Source organism: Capsella rubella, unplaced genomic scaffold (assembly GCF_000375325.1).
Source record: "Capsella rubella cultivar Monte Gargano unplaced genomic scaffold, Caprub1_0 scaffold_4, whole genome shotgun sequence".
Lineage (NCBI taxonomy): Eukaryota > Viridiplantae > Streptophyta > Magnoliopsida > Brassicales > Brassicaceae > Capsella > Capsella rubella.
In genome coordinates this window covers 5,942,663-5,967,170 of record NW_006238920.1, presented here as the reverse complement: position 1 = coordinate 5,967,170, position 24,508 = coordinate 5,942,663, and the positions used below count along the sequence as shown (strand labels likewise).

General features: G+C 34.4%; 6 protein-coding genes and 1 long non-coding RNA gene across 10 annotated transcripts; 3 read left to right on the top strand and 4 right to left on the bottom strand.

Moving 5' to 3' along the window:
* Nucleotides 1-1,208: 1,208 nt before the first annotated feature.
* LOC17888885 (ervatamin-B) lies at nt 1,209-2,576 on the top strand. Its single transcript, XM_006294446.2, has 2 exons — nt 1,209-1,752; nt 1,895-2,576. The coding sequence occupies exons 1-2, from the start codon at nt 1,302-1,304 to the stop codon at nt 2,491-2,493; spliced, it is 1,050 nt and encodes a 349-aa protein (XP_006294508.1). The 5' UTR covers nt 1,209-1,301; the 3' UTR covers nt 2,494-2,576.
* Nucleotides 2,577-3,938: 1,362 nt separating this feature from the next.
* Nucleotides 3,939-4,546, bottom strand: LOC111831164 (keratin, type II cytoskeletal 2 epidermal). The gene has a single exon (XM_023784906.1). It carries the CDS (start codon nt 4,531-4,533, stop codon nt 3,946-3,948), a length of 588 nt encoding a protein of 195 aa, XP_023640674.1. The 5' UTR covers nt 4,534-4,546; the 3' UTR covers nt 3,939-3,945.
* An 8,605-nt stretch (nt 4,547-13,151) lies between these two features.
* Nucleotides 13,152-14,065, top strand: LOC17889250. Its single transcript, XM_006293328.2, has 2 exons — nt 13,152-13,425; nt 13,521-14,065. The coding sequence occupies exons 1-2, from the start codon at nt 13,287-13,289 to the stop codon at nt 13,874-13,876; spliced, it is 495 nt and encodes a 164-aa protein (XP_006293390.2). The 5' UTR covers nt 13,152-13,286; the 3' UTR covers nt 13,877-14,065.
* Nucleotides 14,052-14,770, bottom strand: LOC17890552. Its single transcript, XR_002834233.1, has 2 exons — nt 14,325-14,770; nt 14,052-14,255 (listed from the first exon to the last, which is right to left on the bottom strand). It is a non-coding gene; the product is annotated as an uncharacterized LOC17890552 (long non-coding RNA).
* A 425-nt stretch (nt 14,771-15,195) lies between these two features.
* Nucleotides 15,196-16,924, bottom strand: LOC17890147 (proline-rich extensin-like protein EPR1). Of its 4 annotated transcripts, none has more exons than XM_023784004.1 (2): nt 16,190-16,924; nt 15,196-16,120 (listed from the first exon to the last, which is right to left on the bottom strand). In XM_023784004.1, exons 1-2 carry the CDS (start codon nt 16,893-16,895, stop codon nt 15,408-15,410), a joined length of 1,419 nt encoding a protein of 472 aa, XP_023639772.1. In that variant the 5' UTR covers nt 16,896-16,924; the 3' UTR covers nt 15,196-15,407. The 4 variants fall into 4 exon arrangements, with proteins under 4 accessions (XP_023639772.1, XP_023639773.1, XP_023639774.1 ...); XM_023784005.1 differs by having other exon boundaries at nt 15,196-15,988; nt 16,142-16,923; XM_023784006.1 differs by having other exon boundaries at nt 15,196-15,994; nt 16,148-16,923.
* Nucleotides 16,925-19,607: 2,683 nt separating this feature from the next.
* On the top strand, nt 19,608-20,988 carry LOC17888220 (casparian strip membrane protein 3). The gene is made up of 3 exons (XM_006295654.2): nt 19,608-20,020; nt 20,251-20,374; nt 20,608-20,988. The coding sequence occupies exons 1-3, from the start codon at nt 19,698-19,700 to the stop codon at nt 20,824-20,826; spliced, it is 666 nt and encodes a 221-aa protein (XP_006295716.1). The 5' UTR covers nt 19,608-19,697; the 3' UTR covers nt 20,827-20,988.
* A 122-nt stretch (nt 20,989-21,110) lies between these two features.
* LOC111831227 (GDSL esterase/lipase At2g27360) lies at nt 21,111-22,983 on the bottom strand. The gene is made up of 5 exons (XM_023785191.1): nt 22,673-22,983; nt 22,173-22,388; nt 21,953-22,101; nt 21,600-21,876; nt 21,111-21,518 (listed from the first exon to the last, which is right to left on the bottom strand). The coding sequence occupies exons 1-5, from the start codon at nt 22,926-22,928 to the stop codon at nt 21,247-21,249; spliced, it is 1,170 nt and encodes a 389-aa protein (XP_023640959.1). The 5' UTR covers nt 22,929-22,983; the 3' UTR covers nt 21,111-21,246.
* Nucleotides 22,984-24,508: the final 1,525 nt, after the last annotated feature.

Sequence of the window (24,508 nt, the reverse complement as noted above, 5' to 3'; positions counted from 1 at the left end):
CCACTTGATAAAATCAGTTAATATTGCATCATGGAGTTACAAGATGGGACTTGAAAAACAAAACGATTTTAAATTTATTTTCTATGAAAATTACCCAATTTTTCACAAATTATACTAGTCGCAACTACAAAATTTTAGTGTTTGATTCATTGATATCATTATCAAGCAAGACCAAAAGTGAAAGCTTCGTTGACCCAAACAAAAGAAAAGTATAAACCAAAAAAGTTCTCTTTCATTCATTGGCTAAGAGTTTTGGTCCATCCTACGTTTGAAACCGTAAGAGAGCTTTGCTTCCAATTTCCATTCATTGGTCTAAGAAACCAAACTTTTGATTCCAATATCTCTCTGTAGTATTGCCGGCTGTTTTGGTTCTATTAGAAGACCCAACAATATGAATTATTCTTGGACACTCATACACATCTAGACATTTTAGGGAGATAAGATTTGTGAGATCAGCGTATTTAGATTATTTAAAATATTTTTTATATATAGATACCATTTTAAAAAATAAGAAAATTATGAAACATTTATAATATGACTCTTCTCCTTCATATTTTCTCTTACCATAACAAGGAGTAAACACGGATCGATATCTTTTTATTTTTACGTTAATTTTTGAATCCGCAATTTTCTTTCAAACTATTAGGATATATACATTGAATAGGATTTTTGAAAATATACCTTGTTCATTCCACAAACATTAGTAAAAATAATTATTTTCAATCTAATTAATAGTCTTATTATTAATTTTATAAATAAATATTATAGTATTTTTACTATATACCATCATTATATATACAAAAAACGAAAAAAGTATTTGTTCTTTTAAATTTTAGTCTTTTTGATTCTTTTTATTCTATCAAATTATAAATTTAAATTTTTAATTTTGTTCCATATGTTTATGTGTTATCCAAGTTTTTCACAACGGGTAAAAGTATATAATGCAAACATCCCAAAAAAAAACCACCAAAGTTTTTACTAAGTTAACGTTGACCATTTACTTTTGAGTCAGTCAAGCATATAAAAACTAAACTAATAAAATCTAACATAAATTATGTGGAAAGATCGCAATTTGTTGTCCCATGTCATTTGGTCCCCTACTTCGTTAGAACATTCAAACCACACACTCAACATCCCACCACACTCTTCACAACAATCTTATATAAGACCATATTGTCATTCACGCTTCTTGGCAAACCAAGAAAACATAACCACAACATTTGTAATAAAAAAAGATTATTGTATTGATACTACTTTTTAAAAATTTGCGCCCATACAGTCCATACATATTATCATCTATTATGGCGTCAACTATTATCATTATCTTCATACTAACTATATTTTCGAGTTACAAGACTTCGGTAGCCACATCTCGCGGTGGCCTTTTTGAAGCTTCTGCCGTGGAGAAACATGAGCAATGGATGGCTCGATTCAACCGTGTTTACGCGGATGAATCCGAAAAAAGAAATAGGTTCATTATCTTCAAGAAGAATTTGGAGTTTGTTCAGAACTTCAACATGAACAAGAACATCACCTACAAGTTGGATGTAAACGAGTTCTCTGATCTCACCGACGACGAATTCAGGGCGACACACACAGGACTAGTTGTACCTAATGGTATAACCGAGATTTCAGCATTAGGTTCGGAAAAAACGGTGCCGTTTAGATATGGTAATGTTAGTGATACTGCCGGGAGCATGGACTGGAGACAAGCAGGGGCTGTTACACCCGTTAAATATCAAGGCCGATGTGGTAACTATTTAACTTTTTTTTTAATATATTTTATTTACTTAACAACATGTATTATTTGAGTTATACGTAACTATTACATTTGAAGTTTATTATATACATTCATATGGTTTTAAAAATACATGAATATATTTTTGAAAAACAGGAGGATGCTGGGCGTTTTCTGCAGTTGCGGCCGTGGAAGGTATTAACAAGATTACTAATGGACAGCTCATATCGCTATCGGAGCAACAGCTCTTAGACTGCGATAGAGACTTTAACCAAGGATGTCGTGGAGGGATAATGTCGAAAGCATTCGAGTACATAATAAAAAACCAAGGTATCACCACTGAGGCTAACTATCCATACCAAGAATCGCAACAAACTTGCAGCGCATCAACTACACAATCATCCTCCTTCCGTGCCGCTACAATCAGCGGGTACGAGACAGTTCCGATGAATGACGAAGAAGCCTTGTTACAAGCGGTATCTCAGCAGCCTGTATCCGTGGGGATAGAAGGGACAGGGGAAGCGTTTAGGCACTACGCGGGCGGGGTATTCGATGGAGAGTGTGGGACGGCTTTGCATCATGCGGTTACTATTGTTGGTTATGGAATGAGTGAAGATGGGACTAAGTATTGGTTGGTGAAAAATTCATGGGGAGAAACTTGGGGAGAAGATGGTTTCATGAGGATTAAGAGAGACGTTGATGCACCACAAGGGAAGTGTGGTTTGGCTATGCTTGCTTTTTATCCGGTTGCTTGAATACATACATGTAGATTGCTTTGATTGATTGGTGTGTGGTGAAATAATTGCAAACACTTAGATTAGTATAAAATTTTATGAAACATTATGGTCCCTATGTTTCCATATGCAAATGGATTGGAAGTCTTTTTTTTTTAACTTATGTAAGCTCCGAAGAAAACAGAGGACTTTATTCAGCTTATTATAAATTTTTATTTTTTCGAAATTTTATTGTATAAAGTATAATAAAGATCAGGTTAGAAATGGATTAAAAAAATTTCAACTTACGTAAGCGCCGAAGAAAATAGAAGACTTTTATTCAGCTTATTATTATTTTTAAATTTTACTGAAATCTAATTATATAAAATATAATAAAAATCGCGTTTGAAAGTTGGATATAATATCGACACGTATCAATTGTATTGTATTGACAAAATTTTAAAAATATAAATATAATATATTTTCTCTTAACAATATTTGAAAATTAACAATAAAAAAAAATATTAAAAATGTACATGTGTACATATTTGTTTTTTAGATTTTGTTTAAACATAAAACAAAAGTAACAAAAACATGAAAGAAATTTCTACGAAGCTTCACGATGGTTCTGAAAATTGGTATGGAAAATAGGCATTTTTTGATATTTTCCCATTAATTATTATTTTCTAATTATTATAGAATAAATTAAGAGTCATAATTATTTTTACTAAAACTTTTGTATGTTTTTTTGGGTAGAAAAACATTTTTTCATTTTAGTAAAATATTTAACACAAATTAACATAATACTAAAATTAACAAACTAAAATATCGATTCGGGAAATTCAAATACTTTTTGGCATCAAAATTTCAACAATTTGGTTAACGAAAATGATACAACAAGATATAAAGTATATATAAATACATAAACAAAAAGATACCAAAGATATCTTAAACCGATCAACACATGTACGTAATCAAACAATTACATTATTATCAACCAACTAATTATTACATTAAACAAAAAGAATTTTTGAGAAATACCATTTTTGGTGTACCCTTTTTAAAAATACCCTTTTTATCTATCTATTTTCAAAAATACTCCATTTTAAATATAAAAAATTATAAAGTTTTATATAGTTTATAAGGTATTTCTATATAATAAGTACTACTGGAAGATTCGATACAAATATTTTAAAATGTTTTAAATAGTTTTAAAACGTTTTTATAAGGTTTTTAAAAGGGTTTATACGGTTTTTATAAGGTTTTTATAAGGTTTTATAATTTATTTTTACGCTATTTATGAAAGGTATATATAGTTTTATACACATATAAAAGTAATTTGTGTATATATTTATAAGCTTACACACATATTTGAATAAATTTCAACATTTTTAATGGGTTTTTGATAAAGTTTAAAAAAAGATATTTTTAAAAAGATATACAGTATATGAAAAGGGGTATTTTTGAAATTCCCCCTTAAACAAAAAAATTTAACTAATTAAAAGCGATAGATGAGTTTAATAAATACATAATAACTAAACATGTCGTGAAGAAGAACAACACTAAAGAATATTGAACTCGGACACCATCACTACTTGGGAATCTCCCACCTGGAACAACCGGAACTTGTCGTCCTCCACCTCCATTGTTCCCACTATTTCCGCCACCTCCTCCACTATCACCATCTTCACCGTCGCCGCCACTGCCACGGCTTCCTTTAGTACCCCCTCCACCTTTTCCACCCTTATTTCCTCCAGTACCACCACCGCCACCACGGTTTGAGCTTCCTCCTCCACTTGAGCCACGACTTCCTCCACCACTACTGCCTCCACCTGAAGAACCACCTCGAGAGCCTCCACCACCACCACCACCGCTACTACCACCTCCACCAGCTAGCTGTCTCCGCACAAAATCACTTGGAAACGACATCGTTTCTACGGTAAAGTGATGATGACGTTTTAGATCAATAGATGAGCTAGAGGCTTGATTATCAAGTGATGAACCAACAGCTTTGAATTGCGTATGAACAAGGAAATATATGAATATATGAAACATTAGAATACGTCTTTGGATCACTTCCATTTTTGTAATATTATAAATCTTACACCGGACGTTCAATAACAAGTTACACCTCTATTTATAAGATTTTGAGTAGCCGCGTATGTTACTAATCGTTTTATTACCAAGTCACGTCTCTATCCATTGTTGACTTTTTCGCAAGCGACTTTCAAAAACATGACATGAAGCTTCCTTTGCTTTGACTTTGTCTCTTGCGTCTAACTTTAACTAATTTTTATTAAAAAAAAGTTTCTCAAACTAACTTATATCAAGTTTGACCAGTAAAATTACGTGTAAATTACACATTAAACAGGAACATATACATAGATTTTGATAATGTAAAATAATTTCTCAACTCGTTTTAAATAGGATGACAATTAACGACATGAACATGATGTTTTTTATATGTATTTATCATATCTTTAGTAGTTATTAAATTTGCAAAACTCGGTTTGATTTACGTGTGGAATTCTACTAGCCTATGTCAAACATAATTTTAGACCAAAGAATATATATAATTTGATTTGAAAAGTATGATTATAAGTAACACATTCTATAATATAAATATCGTTATGGTTCTCACATATGGCATGCATATACTTTATCGTAGCTGTTTGATATTATTCAGTTTAGAAAAATTGCCTGTAAATAACATGCTAAATAGATTTAAAAAATGCAATTTGGAATCTGAAGTCTAGTGTATCAATCTTTTGGTTATTGTGGATTAACCCCGGTATATAAAGCATCAAAATCATAATTGTATAGATGTCCAAACTCGGTATTAGGGATACAAGGTCCTACATAGGAAACTAGACAAAAATCCTAACAATATATAAGATATATGAGCCTCTCCATTATTTGTCAATTGGTTTTATGTTGGAAACCCACAATCTAATATGGTATGAGAGACCAATCCATGTATGTCCAGCCCGATCCATTATCGGTTTTATCCAAAAATTTGGTCCACCGATCCTTGCCCCGAAACTATCAGGATTCTATCAGGATTTACGACGAAAAGAGCCATGCTTTCGAGGGGGCGTATTAGAGATACAATATCCCATATCGAAACATATATGGGTCTCTCTATTCATTTTCAATTGATTTTAAGTTGGAAGCCCACAATCTAATATTCGGAAGAGTATTAAAAAATGAAAAATGAAGAGGAAGGATATGGACAGATGGATCGTGGATCAACTTTGCTTGTGGGTTAGTAGATTAAAAGAAGAGTGACCGACCACCAGAGACGTGAAGGTAAAAAAAAAAGAAAAAACTCAATGTGGATCACTTGCAAATGTGCTTGTGGCCTGTGGGTTAGTAGATTAAGTAAAACCTGACTATATCAAGTCATGGTCAAATACCAAACCAGTTTATGATTTATTGAGTTTAGATAACACACCTTTTGATTCTTAATTATGCTTGTTGTCTTAATTTATCTATATTTATATACTGCCTTTGAGCCAGGGCTAAAAAGGGCTGAGAGAAAAACAAAGCTAATGGAGAGATTAATTTGGAAAAGGAGGACCAGTGTATGCAAAAAATAGTATCAACATCAACATGACAACATCAAGTCAACCCCACCCCAGCCTAAATCTTTAAAAGTAATAAAATATTGGTTGATAATATATATATATATATATATATATATATATATATATATATATATTTTTTTTTTGTTAAAGGGTTTTCAAATTAAATGCATAAAAAAATTACAAAGAGATGACTTTGAGGTTATATAGTTTTTGGAAGTACTTAAAAGAGAAGAACATACACTTAAGTAAATGTTATATTAGGTAAAGAGAGCACAAAGGATAAAGCCGATTAACCGCGACCACCACGGCCACCACGACCAGTTTGCCACGTCCTCCAACAAAGGATAAGGTTGATTATATTCTAGATTGGTTGATTATATTGCGGATAAGTTTCTTTGATGAGTACTTGCATCCTCTTCAAAATTGTTTCGAACAAAAGCTCATGTCAGTGGTATTTTTGAGAATCATCATATAAGATATAAGTGCATGAGTCGTTGTATATAGGACACTAATTAAAAGGGATATATCTTTGTTGGCATTATACTTATTATTTAAGAATATTTTGATTGTTTAAATAAGATGGCATGGTCCTTAACTTATAAATGGCACATAAGATAAGGTACATGGACTTTCTCTAATGTGACCATGGTACATGGATTATAGGTGGATTTGCTATACTAAACCACCTGATTTTAAAGAAAATTGCATATAATCTTTAATAAACTAGGTTTGAGAATGAGGATTGGTCCTATTGGACCTACTCAAAGTTAAGACAATTATTGTCTTCATTTATTTGGTCAGCTCTTGCCTCTTGACATTAAATATCAGAACTACGAAATCGAAAATTATGGTAGTATACTCAATTTGGTTTTAACACTCATCATGAAATCACATATTCTTGCAACTTTTGTTTTCTTTTGTCCTAACTATAGGACGATTTTGATAAAGTGAGTATTAGTGTATATAGTTATATAAATCTTTGTACACTGGTATTTTGTATAAACCAGTTCTAACCATATAATAGAATTAGAATAGAATTGGTTATTGGCTTTGGTTTAGGCCTCAGGTCTTTGTATATAAACCCACAATTGTATAGTTTACATTAATTAATGAGAATGAGATTCATTTAGTAATATGGTATCAGAGCATTTCGATTCGTAACAAACTCTTCCGCATCTCTTCGAAATCTCACCGGAATCTCACCGGAAACATCTTCTGATCTCACTCTCTTGAGCTTCCTCATCTTCGATTTGCTTCATCGCTCGTTCTCCTGTTCTTATTCAACTCCGATTTCATCGCATTCAGTTGTCTAAGTCTTCCATGGGAAAACGCAATTGCAAGTCGACGTTTCGTACTCTAGCTCCCGATTCACCTGAATCCGGCACTGCGGTGTCACCTCGTGGTCATGGCGAGAAATCTGTTCGTCACTCGTCTCAAATGGCTTCGGGAACGGTGAATCGTGCTTCAGTTCATCCCGATCGTGCTTCAGCTCGCCGATCTCTCTCTTCTCACGATCCTTTCGAGGTATCTGATTCGCCGGATAATATTCATTCTCCCTTTCATTTGCATAGTTCCGATCATCCTGGTTTAGTCTTAGTCTCGGAACCTTTTGATGGCAACAATTACAATGTCTGGTATATTGCTATGGTTACGAGTCTTGAAGCTAAGAATAAACTTGGATTCCTTGATGGTTCTATTGCAAAACCGGATGAATATGATCTGTATTTCAAGATCTGGTGTCGTTGTAACTCTATGGTGAAGTCTTGGTTGTTGAATAGCGTTTCCAGGAAGATCTACTCCAGCATTCTGTATATCAAACATTCTTCTGATATATGGAAAGATCTCCATACTCGCTTTCACAAGTCCAACCTACCTCGCCTGTATAAGCTTCGTCATCAGCTCCATTCTCTTCAACAAGGTAGTTTGGATCTCTCTTCCTACCACACTCAGACTCAGACTCTGTGGGAGGAACTATCCAACATTCAAACTACTCCACATACTATTGAGGATCTCCTTGCAGAAAAGGAAACTAATCGAGTTATTGACTTCTTAATGGGGTTGAATGAGTCCTATGATAACATCAGGAGCCGTATCTTAATGAAGAAGACTCTGCCATCCCTCTCTGAGATTTACAACCTACTTGATCAAGATGATAGCCGGAAAACAGTTAAAGCACCTGTTACTAGTGAGCTTACTTCTGCTGTTTTTCAGGTATCACACAATCAAGGTTCAGGTTCTTCTCATCAGTCTCCTTCAGGTTATCAAAAAGGAAATCGCCCCCAATGTACCTTCTGTGGGAAAGTTGGTCATGTTGTTGACAAATGCTGGAAGAAGCATGGGTATCCAAACAGTGTCAAACCAAATCAGAGATCTGACAAAGCTGTGGTTGCAAATGTTGCTCTTGATGTTAGTTCTACTGAGCATGGAGATACAGTTGGTGAGTTATCTCCTTCTCAGATTCAACAGCTCATGTCCTTCCTCACAAGCAAGCTTCAGCCTCCAAGTTCCACTCCCACACCAGAAGTTCACTCTGTCTCAGTTTCCTCTGCCCTTCCTTCCTCAACTATTGGCCCAATGTCTGGTACTTTTTCTCCCTCTATCATTTGTTCTTTTACCAGCATTGATAGGCCTTATGTCTGTTCTCTTCATGGCAATATCCCTGCCATTTCTGCTTGGGTTATAGATACAGGAGCTACTAACCATATCTCTCATGAAAAATCTTCTTTTCTCTCTTTTAAACAAATTCACAATGTTGTGAATCTTCCAAATGGGATTTCTGTGAGCATTGTTGGGGTAGGTACAATACAACTGGGTAGTAATCTAATTCTTCACGATGTTCTGTACATTCCCCAATTCAAATTCAACCTCTTAAGTGTCAGTTGCTTAACCAAAAGTTTGGGTTGTCGTGTCTGGTTTGATGACAATTCTTGTTCAATACAGGATCGTACTCAGGGATTAATGATTGGAAAGGGGAAACAAGTTGCTAATCTCTATTTCCTGGATATTGAGTCTTTGTCCTGTCCAGGTACTTCTCTTTCTGTTGTTGCTGCCTCAGTTACTAGTCCTGAACTTTGGCATAATCGTTTAGGTCATCCCTCTATGTCTAAACTTCAACCAATGCAATCCATCTTATCCCTAGAAAAGACAAAAATAGATACAAATTATCATTGTAAGGTCTGTCATTTGGCAAAACAGAAACACCTTCCCTTTGTATCTAAGAATAAACTTTGTTCTTTTCCTTTTGAATTGGTTCACATTGACACTTGGGGTCCCTTTTCTGTTCCTACTCATGATGGTTTTAGATATTTCTTAATTATTGTTGATGATTTCTCTAGAGCTACTTGGGTATATCTTCTTAGGAACAAATCTGATGTTTTAACTGTCTTCCCTCAATTTGTTAACATGGTAGAAACTCAGTTTGAAACTAAAATTAAGGGGGTTAGATCTGACAATGCTCCAGAACTCAACTTCACTTCCTTTTATCAATCAAAAGGCATCTTGCCATATCATTCTTGCCCTGAAACTCCACAGCAAAACTCTGTGGTGGAAAGAAAACATCAGCATATTCTCAATGTAGCTAGATCTCTTTTCTTTCAATCTCAAATTCCACTTCCTTATTGGGGTGACTGCATTCTCACTGCAGTTCACCTTATCAATCGCACCCCTGCTCCTATTCTAAAGGACAAAAGTCCATTTGAAGTATTAACAAAGACCATTCCTGATTACTCTCAGCTAAAAGTTTTTGGTTGTCTTTGTTATGCCTCTACTTCACCCAAAAACAGACATAAATTTGACCCTAGAGCTCGTGCCTGTGCTTTCATAGGTTATCCAAATGGATACAAGGGTTATAAACTCCTTGACATTGAATCAAACACCATTGTTCTATCTCGCCATGTGGTGTTTCATGAGGAGCTCCTTCCTTTTGTTGGAACTGATACTTTCCAGGATGCAAATTCATATTTTCCTGATCAGTTTCCTTCACTTCCTGTGATCACACCTGTTTCTGATGCTAATGCTTCTCCATCATCATCTTCTGTAGAGACTCAACCTTCTGTTGATCCTATAAATGTCCCTGAACCTTCTGTTCAAACATCTCACAGGAAGTCCAAACAACCTGCTTATCTTCAAGATTACTACTGTCATTCAGTAGGATCTTCAACCATCCATGAGATTTCTCAGTTTCTTTCCTATGATCAAATCAATCCTCTTTATCTTTCTTTTTTGGTAGCCATTGACAAAGAAAAAGAACCCTCATCCTATGCTGAGGCAAAGGACCTTCTGGTTTGGTGTGGTGCCATGGATGATGAAGTAAATGCTTTGGAAGAAACTGAAACCTGGACCATTTGTACCTTACCTCCCAATAAGACTCCTATTGGTTGCAAATGGGTTTTCAAGGTCAAATTTAACTCTGATGGTACTGTTGAAAGGTATAAAGCAAGACTAGTTGCTAAAGGTTACACACAAAAGGCTGGTATTGATTACAATGAAACCTTTTCACCAGTTGTGAAACTCACCTCTGTAAAGCTTGTTCTTGCTTTATCCGCTATTCATGGTTTCTCTCTTACACAGCTAGATATCTCTAATGCATTTCTCAATGGAGATCTTGATGAAGAGATCTACATGCGACTTCCTCCTGGTTATGCTGACAGGGATGGAGTTAGTTTGCCACCAAATGCAGTGTGTAAGTTAGAGAAATCTCTCTATGGCCTCAAACAGGCTTCTCGGCAATGGTTTCTGAAATTTTCATCAACATTGATATCTTTGGGATTTAAGCAGTCAAATGCTGATCACACTTGTTTTCTCAAGATTACTGACACTCTCTTTCTCTGTGTGTTAGTCTATGTTGATGATATAATCATCTCTAGTAATAATAATTCAGAGGTTGATCTTCTCAAGTCTCAACTCCATTCCTTCTTCAAGCTGCGAGATCTAGGGCCTCTGAAATATTTCCTTGGCTTGGAAATTGCAAGATCTTCAGAGGGTATTCATATTTGTCAACGTAAATATGCTCTTGATCTTCTTGATGAAACAGGGCTACTTGGTTGCAAACCTTCCAACATTCCCATGGATCCGCATGTTACTTTTGCTAAGGATAAAGGAGGTGACTTAGTTGATGCTGAATCATATCGTCGTCTCATTGGGCGCTTGATGTACCTGCAAATCACAAGGCCTGACATCACCTTTGCTGTCAACAAGTTAAGCCAGTACTCACAGGCTCCTCGTGAAGCACATCAACAAGCAGCCTACAAGATTCTTCACTATATCAAAGGAACCATTGGCCAAGGTCTTTTCTATTCTTCCAAATCAGAACTTCAATTACAAATGTTTGCAGATGCTTCTTACTCTTCTTGCAAAGACACTAGGCGATCCACTTCTGGTTTCTGTTTGTTTCTTGGTACTTCTCTCATTTCCTGGAAATCTAAGAAGCAGCAGGTCGTCTCCAAAAGCTCTGCAGAAGCTGAGTACAGAAGTCTCTCCAAGTCTACTGATGAGCTGGTTTGGATCACTAATTTCTTTAAGGAACTGCAGATTCCTCTCTCAAAGCCTACTCTACTCTTCTGTGATAGTACTGCAGCGATTCACATTGCCAACAACTCTGTCTTTCACGAAAGGACAAAACACATTGAAAATGACTGTCACAGCATCCGTGAAAGGTTAGTTGCAGGTTTGTTTCAGTTAATACATGTTGATACTACTTTGCAGCTTGCTGATCCCTTTACCAAGGCTCTTTATCCTGCACCATTCCATGAGCATTTTGGCAAGATGGGTCTTCGAAATATCTTCGTCCCATCTTGAGGGGGCATATTAGTGTATATAGTTATATAAATCTTTGTACACTGGTATTTTGTATAAACCAGTTCTAACCATAGAATAGAATTAGAATAGAATTGGTTATTGGCTTTGGTTTAGGCCTCAGGTCTTTGTATATAAACCCACAATTGTATATTTTACATTAATTAATGAGAATGAGATTCATTTAGTAATAGTGAGAAAGCTCGTTTAGCTCGGCTTCTACTTGTTTCAGGCTACCGCTGAAAGTATTTCTACTTCTTTTTGTTTCTTCATCTATAGCTTAGTTAGCTTAATTCTTTTAGCGACTTACCATCATTATTGGTGAGCTCTCTTAACAAATTTTAGTTCTAATATTTGTTAAGGAGTCTTTAGAGTGAGTTTGCTTTATCTTCTTACCAATAGTCTCATTGTTCAAGGTTAGCTAGTCGATCAAATAAATCTCAAATGTTTTATGTTTCCATGTATTTTAAAAGTTTGTTCTGATATGGGACCATGTTCTTAGGTTGAACTTCACGTAAAAGTACTTAAACTTCTATTTCTTAAATGATACTTAGCTATTTCTTAAATGATACTTACTCCATTAGAATTAATTAGGAGTATTAAAGATCAATGCGAGAGAAAGCCATGAGGAGCCACCGACGGTGAAATGACAAATGCATGAAAATAGAGTAAAGAGTACTACGGTGGGAACGAACGCTACAATTTATTGCCCCTAATAAAATCATGTTGACTATATATTTTGCATACTCAGACTTTGCTTTTACATATTTATTTCTTATGACAAATATAATACAGTTTCTGCTTGAGATTTTATTTGTTTTCACAATAAATGTTACTTTAATAGTCACAAAATATGTTAATAAGTAACTTATCATGATTTTTTTTTTTTTTTTGTATATAAATTAAACCCCAATATCTTATACTGTTACATATACACTAGACCGAATGAAAATATATTTTAACTTTCAAAAAACTAATATTACTGGTCGCAGAACATAACAGTCTTGCCAACCACTTACAATACTATTAACACCGGAAATACGAACTATTTCCCCCTAAAAAATATCGTATCAAAGTTAGACAGAACCTAAACTTTTATTTTCGAGCTATATATCTCCGAAATAAAAGTGCGAAATGTACATCTCCACCAACAAAAAAGTTTTATTTACGTCAAATTTTCCAAACTTAATTTACTCAAAACTCCATAAATTCTCATACACAAAAAAGTTATATTAAAATTGAAGTGCATGAAGATAAGATTTTAGATACACGTTCATTTAACTCCAAGCCAACCACCATGCTCATTTTTTGGGACCCGATCAGTAATGAAGCAATTTTAAAACTTGTGACTGTCCTAGTGTCCATGTCTCGTTAAAATATTTCTTTTTTGCTTATATATTTACACATCTTCTTCATTATGTTATTTCTCAAGTGATTTGTATCTTTCTAGCTCCAATGGCTTGGCGATTAAATCTCTTATCTTTGTTCCTCCTTCTCTCGGCTGCTCTCTCATCTTACCTCGTGATCTCAACTTCTTCTCTCGTTGAAGGAAAAGTCTCTTGTTTCGACTGTCCCAATGATTATGATTATTCAGGTATAATCTTTTGACTAGACAATGTGATAGTTATAACACATCATATATCTACTCAAACACTTGTGACAAGACTTTATAATCTTTTTTTTTTTTAGGAATCACGGTCGGTGTTAGTTGTAGCGACAGCAAAACTCGTTTTACAGTCACAACTGACAAGAAAGGGGAGTTCATGTCCGAACTTCCCTCGAGTGTTAAATCAAACTGTGAAGCCGAACTCAAAGGCAGCTTCAAGCAACTCTATGCTTCCAAAAATAATGTTAAGTCTAAGATTGTTAACCTTGGTGGTGACAAATATGGTCTCTCTTCAAAGTTGATCTTCTTGAAGTCATGTCCAAGAAGCCTCGGACCTTTTAGTTCATCCAAGACCGTAGATTTCCCTGTTCCTCCTGAGTGGGGGCTGGCTCCTACTAGTTACTATGTTCCTTTCATCCCCATCATCGGTATCCCATAAGACGATCCGTTTTTAATATTTGTATTGCGTCGTCTATGTATTATATATATATTGTATAATATATGTTTAGAGACATGTAACTATATAAGCTGTTCTTTTCAAGTCCATGCTTGAACTGATGTTTATGTGTTATGTTAGTGTCTTAAGATGGTTTATGTTGTCCTTTTATGAAGCATAATTAATATGAAATCTTTTAGGCTTTGTGTTTACTTTTAACATTAAGCAGGAAGTTACTAGTAAGGCCATAATTATCGGTATATCTTCGAGGGGATTATGGCATTATTTAAAGTCCAAAAAATGAAAACAGTAGAATTGTAAGATGCATCCGCTTGTTGGGTAAGAAGCTTTTGGACTCGAGTCTTATCCCACGTGGCGCAACCTGATAAATTAAAAAATTGAGTTAACAAAACAATTATTATTTTCTGTTTTGTCAAACGAAACAAAATACCCAAATCGACTCATTTTCCTCCGATCCAACTTTTCTCCGATCGCTGCTGGATCTTGAAGATCTCTAGATTTTCTCATCTCTCTCTCTTGCTTTTTGCGTTTCGTCTGGGTTTTGGGAGGTTCGGCTCGATGAACCAGATGGTTATGGTTAAGGCGACGTCGGAAGGAGGGATATCGGACCAGGTGGAAAAGAGCTACCATAAAACATCTTCCTTTACTTGTTCACTTTGTTGCTAAAGGGATTATGTAAAGAGAAATGACCAGATTAATGTAATCTTATTACCATACAATTTATCAAAATTCTACATTACAAAACAAGCTCCAGAATAGTTAAAAATTCTACATTAATGTAATTTTATTACCATACAATATATGGACTAAATTTGGACATCTTCTCATATGATTAAAAAGGTTTGTAAACTTTTTATTCATTTAATAAAATGTTTTGTACTTTAATTTATATGTTTGTATATTTTAAGTGTCTCATTTTAATTTATATGTTTGTATGTTTTTAATTTTCAAATTATTTAAATTAATAAATATATTATTATTATATTATTATAAATTTAAGAACCTACGGGTTCAACCAATAACACAACAATTTTGCTTGGTTCTTAAAACACACTATTACATTATTTATATACTATAATTACCCTAAGATGATACCAAATTACCATTGAGTTAAAGAGATTAATGATTTTTTTCAATTCTTAAATTAATTTTCTATATCATAGCAGTTATAATTTATAACTTATAAAGTATCACACAGCCAAAATTATTATCATGAAATTTAAGTTTTTCCTCTTATAAAAAGGTATACGATAGTTTAATACTTGTGGTTATTAACACAGAATTTAATTTCGTTGTCAATATTTTAGAAAATGCAAACATAGATAACACTTTAACTCAAAGTATGACATACAATTTAAAGGTATCACGAACGAACTCGATTGTAACATATATATGAACAACCAATTAGAAAACTTTATTTATTATACTGCATAATATGCAGCACCATATGTAGCTTTAACATACATTTCTCTTGGCGATCCTCGAGGAATTATATGTATGGTAACTCGATTCCCTAATTGGTTGCGTCTATAGGATGTAATAGATATGCGTAAGGAGGAGGAGTGCCGTATCCACCTCGTGGAGGTGATGGAGTAGTTGGTGTTGGAGGTATTGGTGGTGGTTTTATCGGAGGACTATAAGTTGGTGTTGGTGGCACTTGTATTGGTGGTGGTTTTATAGGAGGACTATAAGTTGGTGGCAATGGCACTGGTGGTGGTTTTACAGGAGGGCTATAGGTTGGTGTTGGAGGTTTTTGCACTGGTGGTGGTTTTATCGGGGGAGGCTTTTGAGCTGGAGGTGGTTTGACAGGTGGACTGTAAGTTGGTGTCGGAGGCTCTTGCACTGGTGGTGGCTTAATAGGGGGCGGCTTTTGAATTGGAGGTGGCTTAATCGGAGGACTATAAGTTGGTGTTGGAGGCTTCTGCACTGGTGGTGGCTTAATAGGGGGAGGTTTTTGAATTGGGGGTGGTTTTATTGGTGGACTGTAAGTTGGTGTTGGAGGCTTCTGCACTGGTGGTGGTTTAACAGGTGGACTATATGTTGGTGTTGGAGGCTTCTGCATCGGTGGTGGCTTTATAGGCGGAGGCTTTTGAACTGGGGGTGGCTTGATAGGTGGACTGTACGTTGGTGTAGGAGGCCTATGGACTGGTGGTGGCTTTATAGGGGGAGGCTTTTGAACTGGGGGTGGCTTGACAGGTGGACTGTAAGTTGGTGTTGGAGGCTTATGTACTGGTGGTGGCTTTTGAACTGGGGGTGGCTTGACAGGTGGACTGTAAGTTGGTGTTGGAGGCTTATGTACCGGTGGTGGCTTTATAGGTGGAGGCTTTTGCACTGGGGGTGGCTTGACAGGTGGACTGTAAGTTGGTGTCGGAGGCTTCTGTATTGGTGGTGGCTTAATAGGGGGAGGCTTTTGAATTGGGGGTGGCTTAACAGGTGGACTGTAAGTTGGTGTCGGAGGTTTCTGCACTGGTGGTGGCTTAATAGGAGGAGGCTTTTGAATAGGGGGTGGCTTGACAGGTGGACTGTAAGTTGGTGTTGGAGGTTTATGCACTGGTGGTGGCTTTATTGGAGGACTGTAAATTGGTGTTGGAGGCTTGTGTACCGGTGGTGGCTTGATCGGAGGACTGTAAGTAGGTGTTGGAGGTTTATGCACGGGTGGTGGTTTGATCGGAGGACTGTAAGTTGGTGTTGGAGGTTTATGTACGGGTGGTGGTTTGATCGGAGGACTGTAAGTTGGTGTTGGAGGCTTGTGTACGGGTGGCGGTTTGACTGGAGGACTGTAAATTGGTGTGGGAGGCTTCTGTATTGGTGGTGGATGTATCGGAGGACTGTAACTTGGTGTTGGTGGTGTTGGGTAGCTAGGTGGAGCACCATAACCATAACTTGTAGTCTCATATCTATTAAAGTGTTGCTTCACCGTCGCATTTGCAGAAACTAAAGCACCACTAATAGAAAGAATGACTACTAAGAATCTCAAGAAATCTATTAGTGGGACTCTCATCTTGGAAGTGGCTTACTAAGAACTAAAGATACACACCCGTTTCGAAGCTTATATAATACTTGAAAAGTTGTGACTTGTAAGAGTAGCTTTGCTCATACGACGAGACTACTTGTGAATGTTTGTTTCTACAGAATTTGCGGTATAGGTTCTAAAGACTCTTTACCTTCATCAGCTTTTGCGGCATGGGCGTTCTGGTTCGTGTCAAGAGACCCTTGAATTGATATGTCCATCTTCTGCTCATCTTTCAAACCCGTGTAGCATATCTTTTCTAATCGCCGGACATTTGTCTAGTGATTTGCCTTAAAAGCGTTTCTGATTATGTAATTACTTTGTCTTGTTATATTGATTTGTCTTAATGGCAGCTTTTAGTTATTGTTTTGTAGTATGGAGAAGAGTGGAACTAGCTGGATCCTTGGTTGCTTGTACTTCACTCTTAGGTATATATGAGCCATTTATGAAAACGCCTACTTTTTTAAATTTGATGACTTCATTTTAACTTATAATTATTTTATTTCTTTAAAACCCTGTAATTAAATACGTAATTAGTTTAAATTAAGTTTCTATTCGTTCACAATTTAAACTTAATTTAATAACCTCGCCATAGATATATGAGAAAAATCATGCATATAATGTCAAGAACATATATTACAAAGCTCAATGTATTAATGTCAAGAACATATATTAAAAATCATGCATATAATGTCAAGAACATATATTAAAAATTGTTTTTATATAATTATTTTTGCCGACTGAAGGAATCAAGGAACAAAAAAAAAACTTAAAGTCCATAATTTTTGCAGAGAAACCTGTAACAGTTCAAATAATTTGTTCTATGTACAATGAAACCTTTGATTTGATCAGTTTTATCCATAAGCTCGCTTTTTTTGCCACACACCCATCAGAACTGTGTCGTCGTCATCTGCATGTTGCAAAGTCACTCCAAGTGTTGTTCCATTTTCGTATAGAGATTATCAAAAACGTTTTTGGAAGTGAGCGTTACGTTTCCATCTCAAAATAAAGGTTATATAATTTGGTAATGGATTTTATTTGGCATGTACAACTTATATAATGTATATGTATCTTTGTTTTGATTGAAGGCTATGTATAACTTCTTTACGATTTGATTTTACAACAATGTTTAGAGATTTTTTTTCTATGTTATGGCATTTTACTTCTATATCATGGTTGTAGCCTTGTAGGTGTACCCGTGTACACAGAAAATGAAATCTTACTTAACTTCGTTTATAAAAATATTCATATGCATTTTAGAAATACTTTATCTTATAATAATCAGAAAGCTTAAAACTCATTATGCATGCAATTCAGTGATAAGAATGGATTCTATTGTAGACTACAATTCGGAATGGACTATACACTCTACGTAAACCAGGCTACCAAGATCATGGATGATGGGCTCATTCTCTGGTTTTGTGAGATTCCAATGCCAATGAAACCAACAAGCTTCCTTGTTGATGGGCCGAATTAAGCATTTTGAGGTTAGTACTACTGGATCTTTTTGTGGGTCAAATTAAGTTTCCAACACCAACAACATGAGTTCCAAGAAAAGAAGATGTTGAGCTAGTTGATCACAAATTCATGGTAATAAACTAATACAGTAATATAGATGGATTTAACCAAATGTTAATAGCTCAATTAGTAAAGATCTCTGACAAAAGTTTAGAGGTCGCCGGTTCGAGTATCGTTTGGGACGAGACCATATAACATGCTTTAGTCTTGGACCTGAGAGGGTGTATGAACTTCGGCCTAAAACCTCTTTAATTATTCAAAAAATATATATATATATATATATATATATATATATATATAGATAAATTTGGCTGTTGTTATTTACCTGTTTTTATTATGGTGAATGATACTATGGAGTTCACAATTAAGTCTATGACCCCTGAACTCTGGAAATTTCATTGACTATACTATACTCTCCATCATGAGCACGACAACAACAAAATATGATGGAGTAAGAGAGATGGAAATCTTATGAAGCATAATTGCCGATTTCTCAATCTTTTCTGGCTCTATCAAACCTCTAGTTTGTAAAATTTTGAAAATGTTTTTGACATTGCCATCTTTTTAGCATTTGCGAGTGAAAATTTTCCAAATCGGGCAAAATTTTTAGATTTAATTATGTATGAAAACTAACCTAAATTTTGATTTTTAGTCAATTATACCATCGAGTTATTAGTATATTAAAAAATAGTATATTTTATGTAAATATTTTAAATATATTATATGAAATGTGCGAGAACGATACTATATTACTAAGAAAAATCAATTAAACATTCTACAACACGTCATCACCTAACCTAAGCTAAAGCAAAGTTTGTAAACAATTCAACGTGACCTAATCCTACATAAAAAGTCTAATGTTCCATTCATAGTGGTCAAAAAGTATTCGTTTTATATCTATTGCATATTGAACTAGTTTGGTTATAACTAAAAGGGACATGGTTGTTGACATTGAGACACTTTGTACTTAGGAAGAGACTTAAACTAAAATAAACTAAATAATAGTCAATCCTGCTTTACGTTAAAATGGAGCAAGTCGCCTTCTATATTTTGCTAACCAGCGAGTAGCAAAATCAAATAAAAAGAATACATACAAAACCAAACCCAATCCATCCACTACACCAACTCAATTACAAGTATGCATATATATCTTACATGACTTCATCATCATAACCATCACCATCTCTAGCTCCTCCTTTGAACTTTTTCCAAGTTAAACTTCCAAAAGAGATAATCTTAATTTCTAACTCTTCCTCTTCTTCTAAACAGTCTACTATGGATATCGAAAAGGCAGGGAGCAGAAGAGAAGAAGAAGAACCTATTGTGCAAAGGCCAAAGCTAGACAAAGGCAAAGGCAAAGCTCATGTGTTTGCTCCTCCTATGAACTATAGTAGGATCATGGAGAAACACAAACAAGAAAAGGTTGGCACATCAGGGTGGAGAAGAGGTGTAGCGATATTCGACTTTGTTCTTAGACTCATCGCAGCCATAACTGCCATGGCTGCTGCAGCAAAGATGGCAACAACAGAAGAGACTCTTCCTTTCTTCACTCAGTTCTTGCAGTTCCAAGCTGATTACACTGATCTACCAACTATGTCGTAAGTCAGCTCTCCATAATGGTACTCTTCACTATAGATTATTCCAAAAATGTATCAAAATGAAAACGAAATAATGTAAGCTTTTGAAGAGTCAAGCTAGTACCTAAGATGTTCTTGACCTATTTATAAGGCTGCCAAACATTTTTTTGGTGCTTATTAATAGATTATGGTACATAATTCTTGATTATATAAAGATTCACACTTCATAATTTTTCTGTTTTGTTTTGCAGATCTTTTGTGATAGTAAACTCAATCGTCGGCGGCTACCTAACTCTCTCATTGCCTTTTTCAATTGTATGCATCCTCCGCCCACTCGCCGTGCCGCCTAGGCTCTTCTTGATCTTATGTGACACGGTAATTAATCAATTCTTTTTCCAGATAATTATAATAATAAAACATCTTAGTAAGATATGAACACAAATGCCAAGCATACAAACCTCTAAAGGTTGCCAAGCATACAAACCTCTAAAGGTATCAAGAATGATCAATAACGAACTTAATTTTTGATTACAAACTACAATGAATATGTATGTCTAGTACACATATGAAATATCTCTTAGTTAATCAGTACGGTTGTTATGGTCCAGGCAATGATGGGTCTCACTATGATCGCGGCATCAGCTTCTGCCGCGATAGTATATTTGGCGCACAACGGAAATTCGAGCTCGAACTGGCTTCCGGTTTGCCAGCAGTTCGGTGACTTTTGCCAAGGAACGAGTGGCGCCGTGGTGGCCTCCTTTATCGCGGCGACTCTACTCATGTTCCTAGTCATCCTTTCTGCATTTGCTCTCAAAAGATCAACCTGAAAATTCGGATTGATCCACTAGATTTATTTTCATTGTGCTCTGATGATATTCATTTTGTGTGAATTTGAAATGGTTACTATGTATGATTTGGTTTTGTTGTGAATTGTGTAACTCAAGGTTGTATTGTGGAAAATTGTTGTATATCAATCTTATATTTTCACACATTGTTATTCTTTTCTTATAGACGCCTAACTACAATTATGAAGAAGGTATCTTCTATCCTTCTAAATCAAACTTATCTAAAGATGTGTGTCACAATGATTTATCTACTACCACTTGACCACTTCATCCCAACCAACAACATAATATTATAAAATTTAACGCATTATCCAATACATGCATTTAAAAAACATAGACTATATGTTTTACTCACTATAATTAAAACATTATCTTTCTTGTCTCCGAAAGTTTTGTCATATGTCAATCAAAGAAAATTGTGTCTAATGACTCCTTATTCTTAATCTCAGAGCTGAGGCATGACCAATCGAAAGAAGGAATAGCATATGGTCCTTTGAGTATGCCCTCTGATATCCATTTGTATGCAGCCTCAGTCATATGAATACCATCCCAATTCACATACTTCGAAGGATCACTACAATACTCAACTCCTTTACTCCCACATTTTACACTAAATGTGAAGTTGTATGGTCCTCCTAAACCGCAACAAGCGGGCAAGGGTCTCTCCATAAGCCCTGGTAGTAGTATAACTAACTCGGTTAGTAAATCAATGACTAAGCCGCTAACATTCGAATAGAAGGATCAAAAAGACTAACCGAATTCGGATGGTTCTTGCATAAGGCGCAATAGAGTGTTGTAGTAGTCACCATATATAATGTTAACATGAGGGTAAAGCTTCCTTAGTCTAATGAGCTCATCTTGAAGCTGCTCATTGTGGTATTCTGAAAACTTGTTCAGCCATGTCAAACATCCTGTTAGAGGATTGTATTCTTCTTTGTTTGATGTTTGATATGTTGTCAAATAGGCTACAGAGCATCCAAGTGGGAAATTTCCAGGAACTAGGAATGTTCTTGCTCCCATATTGACTAACTCCTGGATTCAACATTTAGTCACAAAGCAACAACCACATTACAGTTTCTAATACAAATATAGTGAACAAAATGTTTACCGAGATTGCTGAAGAAATAGTAGTGATCACAAGAGGAACTAGCTCTTCGACTTCCTTAATGGCCTTGCGTTCGAATAATGGATAGTTATAATCATTTCCACCAATCTCTCCCATGAGAATCAAAGCATTTCCAATCATATTTTCACAATCTAGAAACCAAACCATTACAAGTTAGCTCTATATATATATTATGACCACAAAAGGCTTGGTCTTTCACTACCTGATGAGGAGCCACATAGATTTGGTAAAACTTCTTTGAAGCTCTTAATCTGAGTTCCTAAACTGATGTTGCTTTGAGAACAATGGATTCCTTTCTCCTCAAGAATTGAACATTCTAGTGCTGTTGCTCCTCCCACAGCAAAATTAACTCCTTTCTCAAAGTTTCCATTTTCAGATCCATAAAATGGTGGCACATGTGGTATCCCTAAGAATTCAGCTGTGACACAGAAGAAGCCAAGAATAAAATGTTTTTGTATATCTATTTATATATTTTTTGCTTTTAAACCAACATATTTATTTTGTATGAACAGATTGCACTAAAAATCTATATAAATGAGAGGAAAAACAAACAAGAAACCACAAGAACCAAACTTATAGACAAATCTTTCAATTGGTTTCTTCTCACATAGATATTAGATACAATTTATTAGTATTAAGAGACTCTCAAAGATTAATCAAAACATAACTAAACTCAAAACGTTCTTAAACGTTTGAAATTACCAATGAAGTCGATGATAAGGCGGCCATCGGAGAAACGACCAGAAGGATGGTGGAAGAAGGTTTCTCCATATGGTGGAAACGCAGATTCAGGTAGATCATTAGGCTTAGAGAGACCAAGCAAGTTTCCTGTATCGGTAATGGAATCGCCAAAACTGATGATAGACTTGAAATTTCTGCATTGAGTTTGTGAGCTCACAATGACTAAGAGAGTAGAAAAAATGAAGCTTAATAACATATGAGAAGCTTGGAACGCCATGGTTAGAGCTCAAAGTTGGATTTTTCTATCTTTCTATCTTTTTTTCTATATATTATTCTTAAAATCTTTTTGTTTTGGGAAAGACAAAGTTATATAGAGACAAGTGTTATAACAATTTGTCGTAGAGACTAAAGAAAACAAACAAGTCGTGTGACAATTGGCAGACATGGGCCGATGAGTCATATACCTCAGTGAGCCTTAAATAAAAGGTGGCAGAAGGTTACTTTGTAGTTGGTATGGTACAGTTTACACTGTTTGTTTATTTGTTTTAGTTGTCGGGTACGTAGATGATTGAGCACCTTCTATAATTATTATGTACAATCTAAAATATATGTTTAAAAAAAAAAAAATTTAAACAAATTCATTAATACCTTAACGAGTTTACAAGATGATTACACAAGATCATAACTATTAATTGGGAAGGACAACTTGAAGCCAAACACCCCCAATTTTAAAAAAAATTTCATGAAAATAAAACCAGTTGCCAAACAGAATTAATGACAGAAAAAAAAACAAAAACAAAAACAAAAACAATCTATATTTATGGAAATCATAATAATCTTTTACCATAAAAAGTGGATAATTAAATTTAAAACTAAATATATGTAAACAAATATATTTTGAATATACATAAACATATTTATTATTAATTTAATATTTTAATATAATTTCGAAATTAATAATTTATATAGAATGAAATCTAATAAAACAAAATCATCATATATCTAAAATAACAAAGATAACATTTTTTTAGAAAAATAAAAAGATAAAAAAATATGTTAGCATATGAAATAATCAACTAATCAAATTCTACATAGTATATATACATAACTGATCATATCATAAAATTTTAAAAATTTATATAATTTTAAAATATAAATAAAATTTAAATAAATCAATAATTAAATATTTGTTTGCTAAAATCATGCGAATAAACATTCTAGATCACATAAATTTCTTATTTTCACATAAAAATATTCAATCTAGCAATTATAGCAAAAATGATATCTACAAAATTTATCATTAATTCAATTAGTTAATGATTTTTATTTGGTCAAACCGTTAGTTAATGATTATTTTAAACTTCTTTTTTTTCTTATTAATTTCACACAATTTTAACAAAATAAATCTTCATCCATTGACAATTTGCATATAATTACTATTATCAAATATTACATAATTGTTTTATCAAATCATAAACTACATTTCGAGATTATAAACATATAGAATTTCTATTAAGATTAAAACAAAATAACAAGTGGATATATCACATTTAAATGATTTTAACGACTTATTACCAATTCCAAATAATAAATGGATTATATTTTTAATGATTTAATCTAATTGAAAACAAATAAAATGTCAAATTGGTATGATATAAATGATATAATAAATAAATATCTACAAACATTATCTCACATATACGTACAATTTTAAACTATCCTTGACAAATATGATATATAAGTTTTGGATAACCGGTTGAAAAAAAAAATGGTAGTTATATTTAATTCTTAAAATCTCAAAATATTGAACAAAATTCAATTTTGGGACGTATAAATCTCTACTTTTGGACGATTATA